Here is a 20,721-nt window from a genome sequence, read left to right as displayed (position 1 = left end):
TCAGACCCTGTTGTCCCCAGAGAAGGACAGGGACCCACCGTGCGGAGGTGCCGCGCTGCCGCTGGCTCTGGGGAGGGAGCCCGGCCGGTGAGTCAGCTCAGCCGGGGCTGCCAGAGCCCTGCGTCTGCTTTTGGCCCAGCTCCTGCACGTACATTCAGTCTCCCCAGGGGAGCCTTGTTCAGACACGTGCCGAGCAGCTCCCATCGCCCGCCGCTCCCATTGACCCCGGACCCCACCGTCCCCCTCCACCAGCGTTCGGCTGCCGATGACCCGAGGACCTGCCCCACGGAGCTGGGCTAGAGCAGAACCGTGGTCCCGGCCACCGATGGGACACGGGCCAGGAGGAGCAAGGTCCCGGCTCCCCCAGGTACCTGTGCAGATTGGCGCCTGCTGCTCCCTGCCCTGCCCGATGCCGTCCTGCACCTCCTGCCCGGGCACCTCCCGAGTGCCGTGAGAAGGGGACAGATGAGACGAATTCTCCCGGGGCTAATGGAAGCCGCCGTCTGTGACAACCCCAGGGGAACGGAGGGGAGCGGCTGGGCACGGCCCCGGGGCTCGCCCGCGGGAGCTGCCCGAGGATTTGGGATGCCCGAAGGCAGCCTGAGGGACGCGGGACACCGTGAGAGGCGGAGGCAGAGCGCAGTGGTGACAGCGGAGCTGGGGTGGGACACCGCGGGAGCCGAGGGCTCGGTGCTCCCGGGAGTGCGGGAGACGCCGGGTTCGGGTGTAGCAGGCGGTCCTGGGCCGGGAGATCCGCACACACACGCCGGGCGCTGCTCCCGGAGCGGTGGTGGCTGCGGAGCTCCCAGACATCGCTCCCTGCCCCTGCCGGCAACGAAATCCACCGCCCGGCAGGTGCGGAGCGCAGCCGAGGTACGCTGGGACCCGTAGTCCGTCCCGCTGCTCCCGGAGCCCACCTGGGGATGCTGCTCCCTGGGGACCCCGCAAGCACCTGGTCCAGGTGGCCTTTGGCTCCACTTTCCCCCCAAAATTCCGGTCATGGCCCCTGGCAGCTCTGCCGCAGTGGGAGCAGGGTTCTCGGGATGTGCATTCCTGCCCCAACATGTGAGGGGGTAACATCCCTGCCCATGGCTCCAGCACGGCTCCAGGACCCGACCCCTCCTAAGACAGATGTTCTGGGACAGCCTTGGACCCGCTGGCACTTTGGGGGCAGTCAGATTTGACAGCAGGAACATCGCTGCAACCCGCAGCAGGCCTGACTAGGAGCCAGAAGGTGGGGTCCAGCCTCGGCCCAGCCAAAGCCCGTCCCAGGCACACAGGGCTGGAGCCAAGGCCCGTCACTGATTGTCTCCTGCTCTGCAGCAGCTGCAGCGGGCCGAGGCTGAGCCAGGCCAGCCCCACTGCCCTCGGGAAGTGCACTGCGTTCTGCTGGGACTGCCCAGAAAGCAGCTGCTGTTTTGCTCGTTGCTGGTCCTGGCACGGGCCGTGGCAGGAAGCAGATCCATTTCCCTGAGCACTGGGGTTGGCTGCGGCCACAGTGCTGAGCTCAGGCAGGATGTTCCCCCCAGTCCCACTTCCCAGACCAGCTCCTGCTGCTTTGTCCCAGTTTGCTCCTCTCCCGAGCACAGCACATGAACCTTGGTATCCAGCCATGCTCTGTGGCAGCCTGGGCCCACGTCCAGGCAAAGCAGTTGCCAAGTATGGGAATGAATCCCCCAAGCTCACCCTGCCCCATCCATGGAGGGACTTGCTATGGACTCACAGAGGGTGATGGATGTGCCTTCCCCTGGCTGCCCCGAGGGACCGTTCCCAGCCGACAGAAGAACAGGCTCAGGGCAGCACAGGGCTGCAGGGGTTATTTTATTCTTTGCTTTGGTCTATACAAAAACAACTTACAGAAATAATAAAATCTTCCATTCTTGACCCACACTCCAGTAACTGTCCATCCCTTTCCAGTCGGAGTGTTAAACCACCATCAGATCTAAAGCCTCTTTTAAAAAATGCATTAGATAAGGGAGGAGGGGACGGAAACACACCACTCACCAAAGAGAAGGGAAACGGGTTAAAATGTGCAACAAAGATCAGTACAAGGACACAGTTCCTAATGCTGGAGTCACTCCTCTATGGGGACTGGCAGGACAGGGACATGAAGTCAGCTCCCAGCGGCTGATGGGAAAGAATTAAACCTCAGACACCCCGAAGGTCCTGGGACACGGACCCTTTGCTTTCAGCAAACTCTGGATTGGCCTGATTCAGTTGGAGTTTGCAGGAAGCAAAGGGTTCTTCCATGTCAGATTCCTCTCCTAGAACACTAACACGCAGAACAAATTGTGGGGAAGTTAGAAAGCACAAACTTAAAGACGGCAAAAGCCATTGGCACCATATTAAAAATAAAAAAGAAATATATATCCATAGAAAAGACTATTTTGCCAATGATAGATCACTAACGGTGCAAGGTTTGTGTTTTAAAGCTTCAGAAACAGTATCTTGGATGCTGGATGTGGCAGTAGGTGCTCGAAGCAGTCCCAGGAGGAAGGACCTTCTCCACAGACCCACAGCGAAGAAAACAAGTCGAAAAATAAAACCTCTTGTGGGAATGGAAAAGTTTTGTCTTCTCAGGCACTTCTGTCTCCCAAGTCCTTCTCGCGAATGCTCAGCTCTGGGGCCACCCTCTTCTGCATGGAGAGAACACCTGCAGTGGCAGAGAACTCCCATCATCCACCGAGGGGGGGGATTTGGGAGGAGACCAGAGCACGGGACCCCCATGGCCCACAGGTGATGGGGACATTGATCCATGGCAGCACCAGGGGCCCTGTGGTGGCATCAGGGACCCCCCGGCACACCAGGCGCCATCAGCCAGCCCTGGCTACCCGTGCTGCCACAGGGCCGAGTCCACACCCCAGGTGTGCTGGCAGGTACCTGGTGTGGGGCTGCGGGCAGGTTAGGCGAGCATGTGGTCAGCGAAGGGCGCTCGGACACCGTCACTGTAGGCATCCATGGGGTAGTCCCCATCCATGTCCATGTGCATGTCCATGGGGTCCAGGGGGATGTCACCCGAGTACATGGGGCGATAACCAGGGTCCAGCTCTGCAGGGAAGGGATGAGGCAACCTCAGCTCCCATCAGCCAGTGACTTCTCCAGATCTCAGCCACCTCCTCGTCCCCCCACCCAGGGCAGCATGTGACACATGGTGCTGTAAAATCCCTTAGCCCAAGGGCACCAGCTGTGTGCGCTCCCTGGGAGCTGAGCATCCCACTGTGCACCCCCAGTCCCCAGCAGACTGGGCTGGCACTTGACTGACAGCCACCTGAAAAAGGTGCCTGTCTGGTGCCAAGCTTGGCTCCGTGACATGAGGCAACTGCCCCCCCAGAACCCAGCCCATGGAGACCCTGCAAGGAGGGCTGATGCCATACTCACCATCTGAGTAGGGCTCATTGATGGGGATCATGCTCTGAGCCTAGGGAAGAAGGTGGCACAAGTGAAGGATTCATGTTCATGATGCTCAGGGGCCATGTGGTGCCATGACCCAGGAGCTGAGGCCACAGTCCACCTGCCTCCCACCTCCCACCGTTTGACAGCTGCTCTTGTCTGAGCTCTGTCTGGAGGTGCTGGCAACAGCTTTTGGAAGCAGGATGGGCCCATACCGATGCCCTGGTTTCCACAGGGAAAAGATCTGGTTGGGATACCCACCGCTTCCCAGGCTGCTGGGTCATGCTTGAAGAGGGAGTTGGTGAGCTCCACGGAGACACGTTTCCTGTAGTCAGGATTCTTGTCCTCCGAGATGCGGAAGAGCACAGCGGCCGCATAGGTGGCTGTAGGGATGGCCAGCATCCTCAGCTCCTGCTGCCATGCAGCATCAGAGCCCCAGAAGCTCCACTGGGACAGCACCAGTAGAGTCCCCAGCACAGCCCCCAGCATGGCAGCACTCACCTGTCCCCTCATTCCGGGAGTGCAACAGCTCCATCAGGGGAGCTGAGGCCCCCTCGGCATCGATGGCATCTGCTGCCTCCTTGTCCTGGGCCAGCTCACACAGCACACCGGCTGCCACACGCTGGATGTTCTCCACTGGTGAGTACAGGAGCTGTCAGGAGAGATCGGCGGCCGTGTGAAGCAGCCAGCAAGAGTCCCTGTGTTTTGGGCACGTCCTGATGCAGCCCAGGGCTGCAGCTCCCCATGAAGGCTGGGCAGGAGGTGGCCCAGCGCAGCCCCTGTGTCCCCACAGCCCTGACCTGCACGAAGAGAGGGATGGTGTTGAGGCGGAAGATCTCCATGCGGTTCATGGGGTCCCGGGCCAGGATGTGCAGTGCTCCTGTACAACCCTCCACAATCTCTTCCATTTTCACTCCATCCTGCCAAGGAAAAAGAGCTCAGCCAGGGCCCTCACATGCTGGGGCACGGCCACCTGCAGTGTGGGCACAGGGTACCCCCAGGTACAGGCTGGGTTTTGGGGTACCAGGCTGTGCTGGGAGCAAAGGGGTGGGGACTCACCGTGTAGGGCTGTTGTGTGCCGGCAGCTGCGTGTCTCTGGGCGTCCTGGTGAGCCTTGACCAGCAGCTGGACCAGGCGGGGGATGACAGCAGCCTCCTGCAGTGGGGCATGGTTGGCAGGACACAGCGCCAGGTTGCGGATCAGGCCTATGGTAGCCTGGAGGAGAGGAAAAGGAGAGAGTGATTTGTCTCAACTGTGGATAAGAAGGAGCATGTGTACCCCAAGAGACCCACAGGCTGCACCCCTCCCCATCTGCCCCACCCCACCACCCTCTGTGGTGCAGGCTGACACAGCTTTTCCCCCTGCCCTGGATCCATCCTCTCCCCAAAGCTGAGCTTCAATTCCAATGAGCAGCAGGTATGAGCCACTTCTTTTATCAGCTGCCGTCAAGGACGTGACCCAACAGGAGCATGGCTGCGGCAGCAGCAGCCACCAGCACTGTGCACAGCACCAGCTGCTGACCCCTCAGCAGCCCATCCCACCACAGAACAGCAGGTGGGGGCTCGCCCCAGCCCAAGCACCAGCCTCTTCCTGCCCCCAACACCCCTCTAAGCCCCTTACCTTAACCAGTGGCCACTGGTTGGGCTGGTTGAGGAGCTTGACAATGGCAGGGATGCCGTAGTTGAGCCGCACTGAGTTCTGGGCCATCTCAGCCTCGGGGTGCCGGCTGGTGAGGTGCCGCAGGGCACAGACGGCCGGCTCGGTGATGTCCTCCTTGTCACCCGCCCGCAGGATGGTGTGGATCAGGGCCTCCACCCCGTTTGACTGCGTCACCAGCGTCTTGTTCTTGCTGTTGTTGCAGGTCAGGTTGGAGAGGGTGCCAGTGGCACAGGTCAGCACATTCACATCATCAGAGCTCAGCTGGTTCACCAGGATCTTGAGGACACCATCCAAGCCCTCCTGCAGGAGTGGGGATGGGAGGTGGGAGCAGCACACACAGACAGACCCGAGATCCATCCCCACGTGCCCCCAGTAGGCAGTGATGGGAGGTCCACAGTGTTCCTGACTCCCACAGAGCTCCTTTTCCATCCCCCCACGGCTCCTTTTCCATCTCCCACAGCTGGAGCTGCTCCTTCACAGTGAGCCCCAGCCACTCTAACGTGTGCAATTTCACTCAGAGTTTGTCTCCTGCTGGAATCACACTTCCTGTGCCCTTGCCAGCACTCCCCACACGGTGATGGAGTGACCCCAGTCCTGGCCGTGCTGGCCAGCAGCCAGCAGCAGGACAAGAAGGAGTTAAAGCACCATGACCACGTCCTCCTTCAACCCTTCAGTCATCAGAGCCAGGGATGGTTCCATGACAGCCAAAATAGTTTCCAGACTGCATCAGAGCTAATCTGCATGGAGCAGCCCCAGCACATGGGAAAACTCATCAGGAGGCAGCAAAGTCTGGGAGAGCAGACCCAGAGCAGGGCTGGGGTCACCTCTGCACTGGCCGTGGGTCACAACAACCTTGGCAGCAGCTCTTCCAGCAGGTCCCCCAGAAGCCAGGCTGGCAGCCAGCCCAGGACAGGCTGATGAGGCTCCTGAGCCACAGCAAACTCCAGTGGCACCCACTGAGTGACCACGGTGGCCTTGGCCCCACACTGGGGACACGCAGGAGTGCTGGCAGCCAGCTGGCATGGGCAGGGCCACAGGCAGTGAGCAGCACCCCGGGATGCAAGGCAAACCCTGCTGCAGGGTAGCCGGGGCACAGCGGAGCATCCCCTCACTCCGCCAGGCACATGCACTGCTGCAGCTCACGGAACAGAGAACATGAGGCTTTGGACTAAGCCTGGCATGAGCCACCCAGCACCTGGCATGGGCACAGCTCCCAGATGTGGCACTGAAGCACAACCGGGGTCCTGCAGACTCACCTGTTTTGTTGCCACATCAGAAAGGTTCCGCAGGGTCCACAGGCAGTTCTGGACCAGCCTGGGGCTGGAGCTGGTCAGGTGCTTGCCCAATGCCTGCATGCCACCTGCAGTGAAGGGGACACACTGTGAGCACCCCTGGCCATCCCAGCAGGAGGAGGAGTGAGAGGCAGCAGGGCTGCATGGGCTGGGCATCATCTGATGCTCCTGTACACAGAGCAGCCTCACAGCTCAGCAGAGACCAAATGTGGTGTGTAAAATATGGTGTGTTTGACAGCCAGGATGGATCCTGCTCACACACAGTGCCAGGAACATGCCTAAGTAGCCTTCAGAGCAGGAATCCAGGCCAGCACAGGTGGCTTCACAGACCTCTGCCCATCCCACAGACATGTGGGAGGACACGTCCTCAGCCACATCACCCTGACACCACCATTCACCCATCTCCTGTGGCTGTGCCCCAGCCTCTCTTACCAGCCTCAACGATGGCAGGTTTGTTGCTGGGACACACTGACAGCACCTTGAGCACACGGCTCGTGGTCCAGAGCAGCTTCTCGTAGTTGTAGCTGCGCATGATCTGCACCAGGGCCTGGGGTCCTCCATTGGCCAAAATAATCAGCTGCAAGACAGAATCCCAGAATGGTATGGGTTTGAAGAGACCTTAAAGACAATCCAGTTCCACCCTCCACCACAGGCAGCAGCACATTCCACCAGATGAAGTGGCTCCAAGCCCTGTCCAACATGATCTTGAACACTTCCAGGGATGGGGCATCAAGAATGGAGGGTTGGGGTATGGCAGTCCTGGGTTGCTGGGAACCCCTCTCCAGATTCCCCAGCTCATGCCAGGACACAAGCCAGGCAGGAGCTCCAACCCCTTGGCATGCAGGAATGCTCTGGTCATGTAACCAGGGACACACGAGATGGTGGGGTCTCCACCACTGCCTCTGGCACATCTGTGAGGTGCAAGGTCAGGCAACCATCCCCCTCCTGCCTTCCCCACGACTCTTCAGTCTGGGATCCCCATCCCACCTTGCTCTCCTGGTTCCCATAGGCCAGAAGCTGGAGGCAGTCAGTGGTGATGGCCAGGAACTTGGGGTTGTTCTTGTTCAGCAGGGGAACCATCTTCTGCAGCCCATCAGCCAAGCGCACAGCCATCTTGGCCCCCTCCTGGTACAGCAGCAGGTTGTGCAGGGTGGTGATGGCATAGAAGAGAACGGACTCGACGGGCGAGCTGCAGGCAGGCAGCACACACTGTGTCAGTGCAGGAACTACACTGCATTCATCAGGCTGCAGGAGAACCCCCAGGGCTGCCCCGAGCCCAGCACCCAGCAGCACCCTCCAGCATGGCCCCAGGGAAGGGACACGTCAAAGCCTGAGACCTATCCCTGTGGCCAGGGCAGTATGGGTGAGGTAGCCGCTCCCCTCCTCCTGCCCCCATCAGGCTCCATACACAGCAAACCCCAGGGGTTTTCACAGCTTCACAGTCTCCCACTCCCTTGTTTTGGTGAGCAGGAGGACCCACACTGAGGGAAGCATGAGCCCTCCCTTCCTCTGCCCCTGGCCCAGGAGGGGCTGCCAGGCCCTGCCACACCCCCAGAGTCCCTACCACTGTGTACCTCAGCATCCTGACGAGGGCCGGGATGCCACCAGACTTGAAGATAGAGAGCAAGCCCTCGCGGTGGTGCGAGAGGTTGTGCAGGATGCTGGTGGTGCAGCGGGCAGTGTCCAGGTCACTGGTGCTCTGCATGGTGCGCACCACGGCCGCCACGATCTGCGGCGACTGCATCAGCGCACGGCGCGATGCCTCCTTCTTGGAGAGTTGGTTGACAATCATGGCTGCCTTGCTGACAACCACCTGGAGGGAGAGGAGCCGGCATGTGAGAAGGGGTCCTGCAGCAAGGGCAGGATGTAATGTGACATGGCTGGGCAGAGGTGGGCTCAGTCCTGGTGCAGGTGGAAGCAACCAGTTTAGCCAAGAGGAAGGAGACAGACATGGCCACAGAGTCCCACAGGGACCAGAGCCATCTGTGCAGCAGTTGAAAGCCCAGAGACACACACAGCAAACATTGCTCCTTACCGGGTCCTCATCGTTGAGCAGTTTGGTGAGCTCTGGGATGGCACGTGTGGCCAGCTCAGCATCATCCTGGTAGTTGATAAGGTGCACGATGGCTGACTTCAGCATCTGGGAGGGCTCTGCCAAGCGCTGCACATTGGTCTGCTGCCCCTCCAGCTGGGTGGTGATGAGAAGCGAGCGGTCCTCCACTGTCTCGGGGTACATGGCAGCCCGGACGCGCTGGGCACGGGTCATGGCCAGCTGAGCCTCCATGTCCGCTGCAGGGGTGGACAGGGAGGCAGCGTAAAGCTCTCTCCAAGGAGCGCTCCCAGCCCTGCTTCCCAATCCCAGCGAGATGAGCAAGAGCTTAGCGCAGTGACACCGGCTACGTCAGCAGTCCCGGCACACTCTGCACAGAGCTGGAGCTTCAAAGCGTAAACGGATCCGGCAGCACAGAGATAAGACAACATTCAATTAGGCAGCATGATGGGGCAGTTGTCACACAAGGCCCATTAATTAAAAAATTAAGGATATCTGCAACTTGGGACCAGCTGGAACCGGAAAAAAAGGAGAACACTGAGGCCTTCCCCATCGAGGATGATGAGGTGTGATACTGCGGTAGCCACGCATGGTCCCCACGTCTGCAGCACAAGGACCACGCAGGGTCCCGTGGGGGGGCTCTGATCCCCACAGGAGCTGGCAAATAAACCTTCCAGGTCCTACTGCTGACAGGGAACTGCATAGGCAAGCAGAGCAAACCAGCCCCCTTTGAGGGGAAAAAGCTGGGGGAAGCACGTCCTTCACTCCAGGCTGCGGCTCTGTGTCGTGAAGCCGTGGCAGTGGCGCAGTGCTATGGCATACACTGGCAGCTCCCTCAGCCACACTGGGACAGGTTTCCCAGCTGGCAGACAGGCAGTAGAGCAGGTGGCAGATCCGTGGGCTGGGATCAGCTGTTCCCATCTCAAGCCAACCCGCTGGCGCACTTGGATGTGTCTGCAGCTCAGCACTAGTGAAGGCTGACCATGCGCCACCCCCCCACAAGAGCCTCTCCGCACTGGGAAGGAGGACAGGAGGAAGCATATTTTAAGCAGCAACAACTCCCGGGGTGTGGAAACCAGCACAGAGGAGTACCCAGGAGCAGCACGGCTGCGGGGGAGGAAGGCAGGAGCTGAGCAGCTGAGCCTGCGGATGTGCCGAGCCCCACAGCCCCTTACCTTGCGCTTGGCTCTGGCCCTGGTTCCCTCCCTGGCAGTAACTCGTGGTGGTTGTCTTCTTGATAGTGTACTGCTTCCCATACACCTCGTCATCGTCCCCGAGGCACTTGCTGCTGACAGAGGGCACCTGTGTGTTGACGCCAGAGTGGATTCCAGAATCGTAGGTGTAGGTCTGCTGCCACTCCGTCACCTTGATTGGCTGCTCCATCATGTTCATCACCTCCATGGCTGCTCTGTGGGGTGGGGAGAGGTTACACCTCTGGGAGAGCCCAGGTTGCTGCAGGACCCTCCTGTCCCTGAATGTCACGGCAGCCCCCAGTGCAGCAGCCGGCCCCTGCGCAGCCCACAAGCAGATGGAGCCGATCCCTATCTACCCTCCTCCCCCACTGGAGATGAAAGGCAGCACTGGGATGACGAACCCAAAGCTCAGCACTTTGTTGCTCGTGTTCAGACACGAACGGCGGCTGCGTCTCACAGCGCTGTGCCTCACAACACCGTGTCTCACCACTGCCACGGCCCAGGTGTGGGCAGGCGCCGCCTGGCACAGTGGGACACCACAAGCTCCAGGGTCCCCCAGCTGCCCATGAGCTTTTTTTAAGACTCCTTTCCAGAGAGAGGACCTGCAAAGAGCTGGGGAGATGCCAGGAGCTCCAGGCTCCATATGGCTAGAACTCCAAGCATGAAATAAACCTTTTCAGAAGCTTCCTGGGACACTCCTAAAACACCTAAAAGTAGCCAAAGCCACTGGCTCAGCTCTCCCATGGGTGCTCAGCACCACAGGCACCCAAGGTCCAGGGCTGGGCACTCCCCACTCAGTGCTGGGACAGGGCAGCCCGGCACATCCCAACACTCAGGACAAACCAGCCAAGGCTGCTGAGAGCAGGGCTGGGATTTTCTTGTCTTTAATTTGGGGATACAGGGGGAGGGAGGATGGCTCACGGATTAATGCCTGAGCTCACTCAGAGCTGTGAGTCACCAGCCCTGAATCCAGGCCCCCGGCACGGCCGGGGGGGGGGTGGAGGCGGGCAGGGAAGGAGGGTTGGAGACAGCACCCGCCCAGCCCTCCGCTGACCCATCACCCAGGATTCCGATTCCTTCCCGGCGCAGGAGTGGAATGAGTCAGAGTTTCAGAGGCGATAAGCAGCGAAGGGAGCAGCTGCCGCCCGGCATACCTGGGTGCAACAGCACCCACTTCCAAACAGCTAATTACCACCTGCACCAGCCCCGATTCCTGCGCCGGGCTGGACCGGGGCGACCCTGGCTCCGCTCCAGCCGCCGGCACAGCGCGGGGACCCGCAGGGACCAGCCGGGCTGGGGCGGCAGCTTCGGGCCCCAGCACCCTCCTAGGGCAGCGAGGAGACGGAGCTGAGCCCCCCGCCAGGCCGGCGGCTGAGTCAGGGCGTCGGGTGGTGGCCGAGGACGCGGCTCCGTGGAGCGGCCCGGCGGGGCACGGCCCGCACGGGCTTGGCACGGCTCGTCCCACCGCTGCCGGCTGTTCCCACGGAACGGCCGAGCCCTCGCCAGCTGCACAGGCCGGCGCTCGTAAGGAGGAATCCCAAGCCCTCATTCGCGGCAGCGGCGGCCAGATGGGAAACAGGAGCTCGAAACGCTTGTCCCCCCGGTTGGGAGCATCCTGCAACCCCCCGTGCCCAGCCCCAGTCCCAGTCCCAGCCGCCTTCCCGGAGCCGCGGCCCGGCGCTGCTCCTGCCAATCCAATATTTTTTGAGCTGTCAGGCAGCACCGGCAGACTCAGAGCAGCTATAATGGGCTGTGCATAATGCACGGTGGTCAGGCAATGGAGAGACCTGCTAATGGAGGGAGGTGGAGGCAGAGACTTCCCACGCGGTAGGAGCTGGGATGTCTGATCAGTGGGGCAGGACAGTGCGTGACACATGGTGCCAGGGACGACAGCAGACACAGCGCTGCTCCCCATCCCGCATCGCAGCAGGAATGGGCCTTGAGAGCCCCGGCAGGGAGCTGGGAGTGCCCCGGTGCTGCACACCCACACCTGTGCGCCGCTGCAGTGGTTATTTGGGAGCTCAAATCCTTCAGCTGGGTCATCCCAGCCATGATGGCAGAGTCCCCAAACTGTCGGGAAACTCAAGAGAAGCAATATTCATGCCTTACAAAGAGTGGGAGCGGAAGGCAGGAGAGTGCTCTGTGGCACTGGCAGGGCACATCACCATGGTGCAGGAGGTGGGTGAGCCAGCACCCAGCCCGCCTGCAGAGCCCCAACATTCCAGGCAAACACTGGGACGCTGCCCAGGACAAGGTGGGCAGGGGGCGAGCAGAGTTGAGGGCAGAAAAGATCACACAGCCAGGGCAGGGACCCCAGGCAGCAGCAAGACCCATTTGGCAGGGGCTGATGCTGCTGCACCATGGTCGAGCAGTGACATCCGCTTCACAATTTACAGGCATCAGACAGGCACTTAATTTTCCAAACCTCCAGGAGCTGGGCTCAGACACTGTACAGAGCCCTGCATTATGCATGAGCCACCCCTTCTGTCTGCACCACGGCACCCAGGGACATGAAAAGCCAGCACAGCTCCCTGAGCTCAGACACCAGCTCTGATGAGCAGGCCAGGAGCCCCACAGAAGAGACACAGGCACCGGTCCTTTCCCTGAGCATCCCCCAACAGCATTTGCTCATCGCCACAGGGGCCAGCGAGGCCAACAGCACCCGAGGTGACAGAGCCAGCGGAGCAAATGTCAGACGCTCCTGCTGTGAGCAGTGACATTTTCTGAACCCTGTGTCAAGCATGCCCTGCTCATCACTCAGCGAGGGGCAGACACTGACAAAAGCTTCTCCGCCATCCTCCACAGCTTGGCTCTGTCCTCAGGTGTCCTCTCTCCTCCTCAGCAGGATCAGCAGGAGAGGGGCACCAGGGTGCTGGTTACACCTGGGTTCACCTTATCATGAGCCATTTCCTGGTAATGTTTCTAGGGAATTGCTATCAGTGGGGAAGGACCCTAATGCAGGAGAGAGAAGCAAGGTTATTTGGGGCACATGTGAAAATACCCACACTGAAGAGTCAGCCACGACCAGGGGGCATGTCTGGGAGGGCTCCAGCCCTCCCACATTAGAACTGTGGGCAAGACAGTTGCTGCAGAGCCCAGCCCTTACTTCCCCCCCACACCAGGCTAGCAGAACAGAAGAGAACAGTGAGGGTAAAAAGGTGCCACCAGGTCTCACCTGAGCCCCACTCCACACAAGCCTAGACCCCAGGGAAACAGGACTTGCTCCTGGAACAGTGAGAAATCCCCCAGGAAACAGTGAGGCAGATGTGGGGGACTGCAGGTTTGAAGAGAACCTCCAGCCTGCTCCTGCACAACAATGGCGAAGAGGCCAAGACACCTGAGGGGCTTCAGCCATGAGGTACAGGACAGGCAAGAGTCTTCAGTCACTAAGCAGGGCACTGCCAGGAAAAGGTTAATCCCTCTCCTACCACTTCCCTCAGCCAGGAAGGCAGAGGAAGCTCCCGCGGGCTGTCGGGCACCGGCCAGCAGCTCATCCGCCCCCAGAGCCATTTGATCAGCGTCCAAGCAGCACTGGCCCCCTGGGACACCGTCTGCAGAGGAAGTCTCTGGCAAACATGCAGCCCCAGGCCTGACTAGCCCTTCTCACCAGCTGCTGTGAAGCCTTCAGCCTCACCAGGCAGGACACAGCCGGCAGACAAGGCTGAGCTGCCCACAACAGCAGCAGGAAAGCAGTGACTGCTGCTTCATGCAGAAATATCTACTGCTCAGGGGCTTCTTGGGGAGGAGCAGCTGTGACCCTCAGTGTGGGGTTACCCCAACGAGAGCAGGTGGGAGTCACAGGGCACCCTCACAAGCTCTGGACCTCAAGGTCAGCGGGTGTGAGGGGCAGCCTAAGCTCATCACATGCAGGTCCAGCCTGCCCTCACCCCAGCATGGAGCAGTGTGGATGCCAGCAGAGGGCTGCCCGAGCCCCCCAGAGTCCCACCTTCACTCACATCCTCCAGGAGCAAAGGGCAACAGTGCTGGGGGGCCCCTCATGCAACCACAGCATTTGGGGGGCTGAGCTCAGTGGTGGGAGCGTGAGAGTGGCTGCAATTACAGTTGCCGAGGCTTTTAAGGAAAGGGAAGAGGCAGTTAAGGCAATTCAATAAATGCAGCACAAGAAAAGACTCTATTTTAGAAGCACTTACACTACACACAAGCCATCTCCGGTCCCCCCCTTCCTGGAGCAGCCGGGGATTAGCAACTGCCTGCTCAGACAGCCCTGGCCCCAGCAGCCACAGCACAGAGTCTTCCCACAGACAAGGGCACCCGGGAGAGCTGCACCTTGAAATCCCCCAACACCCACACCCCCTGCCAGAAGGTGCTCTGAAGTGACACCAAGGGCTGACGAGCTGGGGCAGCCACTAACGAAGGCCCCGCAGACACTGTACAAAAGCTTCAGTGGTTTTGAAGAGGATCCTCAGGAACACGCAGCGGGAGCAGGCAGAGAAAGGAGCTTGTCAAGACCTCACCAGCATCAATGGGAAGCGCTTGAGTCAGATCCCAGCACCAGGAGCCCTTTCAATGGGGCTTTACAGGGAAGATGAGTGGAAGAATTCAAAGGGGAACGAGAGCAGCTTGAAGTTTAATGAGGAGGAGACAGCGGCAGGGGATCAGCCTCTCGTTAGAGCAGTCAAAACCACTGGCCTGGCCTTGCACACAAAGGAGCCCATGGCCTTTGTGTATGGCTGTACCCAGGTCCAGAATGGCACCTGGCTGACCCAGCTCTGACAACTTCAGGGCACTCGGGAAAGGCAGTGGTGCGCACGAGCTTCAGATCTGGGCTCTTTCACTGGAGTGGGCTCCAAACCTTTTTTCTATGTAAGCTACCATGATGTTGTTACATTTGAGCTGCTGAATGTCTCACGCAAAGCTCTGGCTCCTCTTGCTAGGCGTGTTGCACCCCCGAGCACCAGACCCTGGCAACTGAGTGGCCCCAGAACACGGCAACTCTGCCACGACCTGCTGCACTCAGCTGATGCTTTCCATCAACCCAGACCATGTCCCTGAAACACCTCGCCTGCACCTGAATTAACAGCTCCTGACAGCTCCAGCACATGCCAGGCCCAGGCTGTGATGTTTTGGCACTTCACATCACAAACCGACACAGTATTATCCATCAAGTGCTCTCCCGCTGCAAGCGCAGGCACAGCAATGAGCATGACACCCACCCCCTGCTCCTGTGCACGGGCAGGGCCCACAGCAGGACCCTCTGCCCAGGGAAGGCTCTCCCAGGGACATTCACCTGCCGAAGACCCACCGTGGGGTCTCTCGCTATGTACCCCCCACACACATCCCTAGTAGCTGGTACAGACACCTCCACCTGCGGCAGCACCAGCATCAGGAGGACCCCACATGGGCTCATCTCCTCCTCAGAGTTTGCTGATCTCATTAGAATCGTATCTGGGAAAGATGGGAATTGTCCATGGAAAGAAGAACTGGCATGGTGAGATTAATCACAATTACTCCATCTGGATTTAAAAAAAAAAAAAAACTCAAAAACCATTGTTTTGTTTCAATGAGCACAAAGAACAAGCTGTTCTTTAAGAACACTATTAGTGCAGGCTCTGGACCTTGCTGGCTGCTCCCAGCTCCAGCCATGGTGTCCAGGACACAGGGCTTGCCACCTGGCCCTGCCAGAGGAGCTGGGGCAGTGAGGACAGCACAGAGGTGCTGAGCCCCGGCTTAATTTCTCCATCCAGTTGCATTACAGCTGCAAAGTTCAGACGCTTCACAAGAAATTATCACCAACAGCCGTCAGCACCCGGCCTGTCGGAGCAAGTTAATGATTTGTCACCAGGGCTCTGCCCTCGCGTCACCACGATTACAGCAGGCTCTGCCAGCAGCCAAAGGTCTCTCCCCCCACATAGAGGAACACGCTTGTCATCCAGCCACCTACCCCCAAAAACCACACGGACCCCAGCGCACCCACCCCACCGGATTCTGTGCCCCCCCCCGCCAGCATCGGGGCAACCCCCGCTGGAGGGGCACGGCCACTGGCACCGGTCCCAGGGTGGTACCTCCCAGGTACGATCACCCGAGCGTGGGATATCGGGAAAACACCGAGCACTCCGCCTCCACCCCGCCAGAAGCTCCGGCTCTGGGAAGGAGGCCGAGGACTGGCTGGGAACAGACAGCGCAGATGTCGCGGGCTGCCCGACAAGTCCCGGCAGCCGCGGCACGAAGCTCCGGCCCTGTTTCCAAAGCCATTCCGGAGCAGAGTCCAAGGCGTGCCAGGATGCCTCCAGGGCCGTCAGCAGCCGCAGCAGAACCCATCGGGGATGGTGTATTTAGAAGGGTATTTCAAACCTCAGCTTAAATAGAAACATCTTCACCTCCCCCCCCACCCCGCGCAGCCATCGACAAACCGGGTGTGGCTGCAAAGCCAGCCCTGTTTAAGCACAGACGTGGTGCTGAGGTCAAGTTTTAAGCCTTTTTGGAGCGCATCTCCCCAAACCCCTGCCCACCACTTCGTCAAGTACGTCCATTGAGCAAAGAGGAGTAAAACCAACCCTCCCAGAGCAGAGAATGCGATTCATGGCACCACTGCAGCCCGGGTGTCCTCCCGAACCGCCATCCCCAGCCGTTTCCATTCACACAGACCCACCTGGGACACCCCACGGGGCTGAGACCACCTACCCCCAGCGCCGGGTGCCCACACACCCTTGTCTAGGTGGAGAAGCACCAGCTGAACTCTAAGGTAGGCTCGTACTGCTGTAATAGACACTACGTTTCTTTTAAACTTGTGTTAATTAGAACCCAGTCTAATTTAAACCTTCAAAACCAGCACAAGCGTCGGTACAGATGCTGCAATTAAAGTTCTGCAAGTTCTCTGTGCAGAGGCTCTGCTCCCCCAGTCTGCGGAGCGCGGCCAAGGGCAGCTTCGCTCCCAGGCTCTGCCATCTGCGAGCGGCAGCGCGCCCGGCAAAAGCGCCGTCTTAAATCCCGGAGATCTGGAAGTGTGATAAAAAGCCAAATCCCATCAAGCGCTCCCACACCAAACCACAGTCTTGAAGGGAAACCGTCCTCCCAGGAACGGGGTGAGCTGCAGGAGCCGTGCCGCTGTACCGCAGTGCCTGCGAGGGCTGAGCAAGGGTTTCAGGTGGGGGAAACAAAGGGATGAGTTCACGGCATGAGTTAGGGCAGCGCCAAATGATACACTGAAATGCGGCACTAGGACCAGAGGGGACATTCCCCAAGGCCCCCCGGATGCAGCCCAGCCACGATTCACCCGCGCTGCCCCGCGGGCTCCAGGCACGGCGCACACACTACTTAGCACACCCAGCCCCAAGAGACCCCTCCCAGCAGCCCGGCTTGTCTCCCCTCCCCCGGCTCCCCCCGGGGATGAAAGCGCTTCCTGGAGCCGGCAAGGACACGGCACATCTCCCAGACAATAGACTGAAACGCCATTGTCTGAGGGAGGGCCCCACACCGCCGCCCCACCTTCCCCCAGCACCCTGAGCCCCGGGGACCCACGTCTGTCCCTGCTCCCGCACAGCAGCCACAGTGCGAGGGAGCACAATCCTCAGCCACGCTGCCAGGAGCTCTGTGCGTCCCCGTCCTGATGGCCAACTTGTTTAAGCTAAATTAGCGGTAAAAATTGGTTTTTCATGACATTTCGTGGAAATCCTCCAAATAAGCGATCACAGGCATCAGATGTGCAAACACAGTTCCAGTGGGTGCCCTACACCCTTCCAGCCAGCTCCGACACCGACAAGGACACAGAAATGGACCCCTATATTTTTTTCATCCCTGCTTCCGGCTGGGCCGGACACTCCGAGAGCGGAGCCTGGAGCAGCCCCCGCGGACACTGCACCTGCCCTGGATGCGGCTGACAGCCCGGAGCAAACGCCCCCGGCATCGCTCCAGCCCCATCCCCGCGGCAGCTGGCAGGGAGACGCTGCGCCCCCGGCTCCCCACCAGCCGATGGCAGACGGACACCAGACCCGCGAGCTGGTCGGGGCTGGCACCAGTGCCAAAACCAGCACGACGTGGGTTGGAGCAGGAGGTGAAGCGACTGAGAGGGCTGTGTCACGGGGTGTCCCCAGCCTCCACCACCCTTCTGGTATGGGGAAGCTGACAAGGGAACATCAAACGAGACGCGAGACTGACTCAGGCACCCCAACAACGTTACGGGGAAGCTGGGGGTGCAAGGACTTCCAGCCTGGCAGGAGAGGGTGCAGGCTGATGCCCTCACACCAGTGCAGGTACAGCGGTGGTGCAGGTCACCCTGTCCCGTACCCAGCAGCAGCCGTGTCCCCGAGCGTTCAGGCTCCTCTCCCAGCACATGTCTCCCCGCGTTGCTCGTATGACAGCCCACGTTTGCCTTCTCTGGGCAACTCCCAGCAACATTTCAGCATTATCCTTTCATCTGTGCTGTAAACCTGATTAATTAAGCTAATCACTCAGCTAACGCAATTAGAGCGCTCTCTCCTCTCCAAACATCAGACAAACAGCCAAGTTTCGCTCCCCCCGCCGTTTCCCGGTGAGGATGTCCGCTGTCAGAGGCTCAGCTGCCTGCACTGTGCCCAGCGCCCCTAAGACGCGGGGCGCTGTCTGGGTGATGTCAGGTCACCCGCATCCCCCTCGCCCCTCTCAGCCCCCAGACCTCAGATACCCGGCGGTGGGCAAAGAGTAGCCCCTGCCCCGCGGATAAGGACGGCGATGTCGAGGCGATCCGAGGTAGCCTCGAGAGCAGCACGCGGTGTCCCCAGGTGTGACTCTGGGCACGGAGCAACCCAGTTTGCGTAAGACCCAGGGCCTCGCCCGCCCAGCAGCAGCCCGGGCGGGGCCGGGGACAGAGCCGCCACCTCGCACAGCAGCGCGGAGCCGCGACTCCCAAACTGGCTCCTGCGGCGCTGGGAAGGGGCCGGGGCAGCCCGGCTGCCCATGGGGGAAGCCCCGGGGACCCGCCCAACTGGTTCCGCGCAAGACCGGCCGAGCTCACGGGCAGCACACGGGGAGCCCTGCCCCAGACGGCGGCAGCGGGGCCGGGCCGGGACGCCTGAGGCTGCCCGGCCCGGACACCAGGTCCTCCCCACCCCGAGCACGGCCGCTCCCCAGACCCGCACGGCGGAGCCCGCACGGCCCCGGTGTAGTCCAGCCCAGAACAACCGACGGCCACGGCCCTGGCCCCTTTCCGGCCGCCCCAACTCTGCTCACCGGACCGCTCCCCGCCGCGATCTCTGCCAGCCCGGTCCTCCAGAGCCGTACTCGCCTACCGGAGAGATCCCTGCCCGGTTCCGCCAGCCTACGGCCGCTCACCGTATGCTCGCTGACTCGGCTCCACTCACCGTCGCTCCCCGTGCTCGGAGCGCTGCGGTGCCCCGCCCCGCACACCGTCGCTCCCCGTGCCCAGTGCGCCAATTCCGCTCACCGCCGCTGCCCGTACCCGATGCCTCAGCCCCACTCACGGTCCCTCCCCACCCAACCCCCGGTACCGGTGCCCTAGCCCCGCTCACCGTCGCTCTCCGCCGCCCGCCCGCTCCTGCCCGAACAAAAGACGAGCAGCGCCCCGCGCACCGCCCCGCCCGCCCCAGGCCCCGCCCCAGGCCCCGCCCCCGCGCGGCTCCAATGCTATTGGATACTCCGCACGCCCATCAACCCCGGGCCCGCCGGGCTCCGCCCCCGTCGGACGTGTTTATCCGCTCCCCATTGGCGGGGGCGCGGCCGCCCCGCCCCCCGCCCGCAGGTGATTGGACAGCGGGGCGGGGCGCGCGGGGCGCGGCGGCGGCAGAGCGAGGGCGCGACCACGAGGGGACCACCTGGGTGACGTCAGTGGGCGCGGCCAGGTGGGGCCGGGACCCGCCCCTGGGCTGGGCCGGGGACGCGGGGACCCCCGGGCCGTGCGGGGGGACCCCTGGGCCGTGCGGGGAGCTCCCGAGGCAGGAGCGCGTGGGCGGCAGGAAGCGGCTTTCGGGAAGGACTCGGGGCTGCTGGCGCTGCGTCAATCCGGTCCCCGCCGGACCGGTCCAGCCGGGTGCTGCCGCCGCGTCCCGGGCGAAGCCGCCGTCACCCAGTGCCCGAGTCATCCACTGGATATGTCCCAGTCCACCTCAGGACCACCAGAATCCAGGAGGATTCTGCCCCGGTGAGAATGAGGAGGGAGCATCCTGCACCCCCTCTGCCTGTGCGGTTCCCTGGCACGTCTGGTTGTGAGCGCTGCCAGGCGGGGATTCTCAGCTCTGAAGGGAGGTGAGAGACAGTTTCACCGCCCCTGCAAGAAAACGGGAATTCATGGCTGTGCGCTGAGCAGGGAGAGATCCGGAGCGGAGCGAGAGAACTCTCGGCACAAGGAAATGGGCACACGGCTCAGCACGGCACGACTTGGCAGGGCAGGACACAGCACAGCTGAGGTGTCAGCCAGAAATCTCGTTCACGCTCCCCTTTTGGTGAAGGTCGAAGGAGTCAGGGAAGCGCAATGATGCATTCACCATGTAACCCATCGCTTCCTGCAGCCTTGCCCCTGCATCCCACTGCCAATCAATGACTCTGTGTCCCATCTCTGCACTCCTGGCCCTTCCCCGCAGCTCGACTTCTCGTGTCCTGGGGGACACGATGGTTGCCATGCTCACGGTCACAGCCACTGGGGTCCCACCACCGTCCCCAGAGCTGCTGTTCCTGCCTGGCACTCCCAGGTGTGGTGGATACAGCTGCACATCCAGTGGTTTCAGGTGGGAGCAGGGAAGAGGCATTTGTCACCCCTGCAAGGGGCTTTGCTTGGTGCCAGTAGATCAACAGGAGCAAGAAGCTGTCTTCTCCACGTGAGGATGGAGAAGACTGGGTTGGGGAGGGTACACGGTGCCCAGGTGTGTGTCAGAGCAGGGCGGAGGCCCAGCGCCACCCTCGCCCAGCTGTTGGGAAGATCCACAGGCCTTTGTCCCCTGGGCTGTGGTGCCAACGCTGGGCTGAGGTGCCAACGCTGGGCTGAGTGCTTTCCGCTCATCAATTCGCGAGTGCCGCCGGCCACACCCCACCAGGCTGGCACTCCCATCCCGAGGTGGCTGTGACCCATCGGCGACAAACCCCACTCCTCCCAAGTGATAGGACAGCCCTGTCCCGGCGCAGGGGTGCAGTGGGTGCTCCCTCCAAGCACTGCCTCCCTGAGCCCTGAGCTTTGCCCACGGGTCTGGGG

General features: G+C 61.1%; 1 protein-coding gene across 1 annotated transcript; it reads right to left on the bottom strand.

Annotated features, from left to right (window-relative positions):
* Positions 1-1,808: 1,808 nt before the first annotated feature.
* Positions 1,809-19,079, bottom strand: JUP (junction plakoglobin). Its single transcript, XM_062508128.1, has 15 exons — positions 19,049-19,079; positions 9,567-9,799; positions 8,377-8,630; positions 7,916-8,154; positions 7,329-7,530; positions 6,774-6,918; positions 6,306-6,409; positions 5,011-5,349; positions 4,450-4,605; positions 4,191-4,310; positions 3,892-4,042; positions 3,652-3,773; positions 3,379-3,418; positions 2,881-3,048; positions 1,809-2,653 (listed from the first exon to the last, which is right to left on the bottom strand). The coding sequence occupies exons 2-14, from the start codon at positions 9,790-9,792 to the stop codon at positions 2,903-2,905; spliced, it is 2,244 nt and encodes a 747-aa protein (XP_062364112.1). The 5' UTR covers positions 9,793-9,799; positions 19,049-19,079; the 3' UTR covers positions 1,809-2,653; positions 2,881-2,902.
* Between the last annotated feature and the right edge of the window lie 1,642 nt (positions 19,080-20,721).

The sequence above is a fragment of the Cinclus cinclus genome, chromosome 24 (assembly GCF_963662255.1).
Source record: "Cinclus cinclus chromosome 24, bCinCin1.1, whole genome shotgun sequence".
NCBI lineage: Eukaryota > Metazoa > Chordata > Aves > Passeriformes > Cinclidae > Cinclus > Cinclus cinclus.
The sequence above is the reverse complement of the archived record's forward strand: the minus strand, read 5'-3'. Positions and strand labels throughout refer to the sequence as shown.

Bases quoted from the DNA above. Each gene is read 5' to 3' on its own strand.
- JUP (XM_062508128.1), bottom strand. From the start codon at position 9,792: ATGGAGGTGATGAACATGATGGAGCAGCCAATCAAGGTGACGGAGTGG. The intron at 8,155-8,376 runs GTAAGGAGCAAT...CTCTCCCTCCAG, and splicing joins TGCTCAACGATGAGGACCCG to GTGGTTGTCAGCAAGGCAGC. The intron at 4,043-4,190 runs GTCAGGGCTGTG...CTCTCCTGACAG, and splicing joins CCATCCCTCTCTTCGTGCAG to CTCCTGTACTCACCAGTGGA.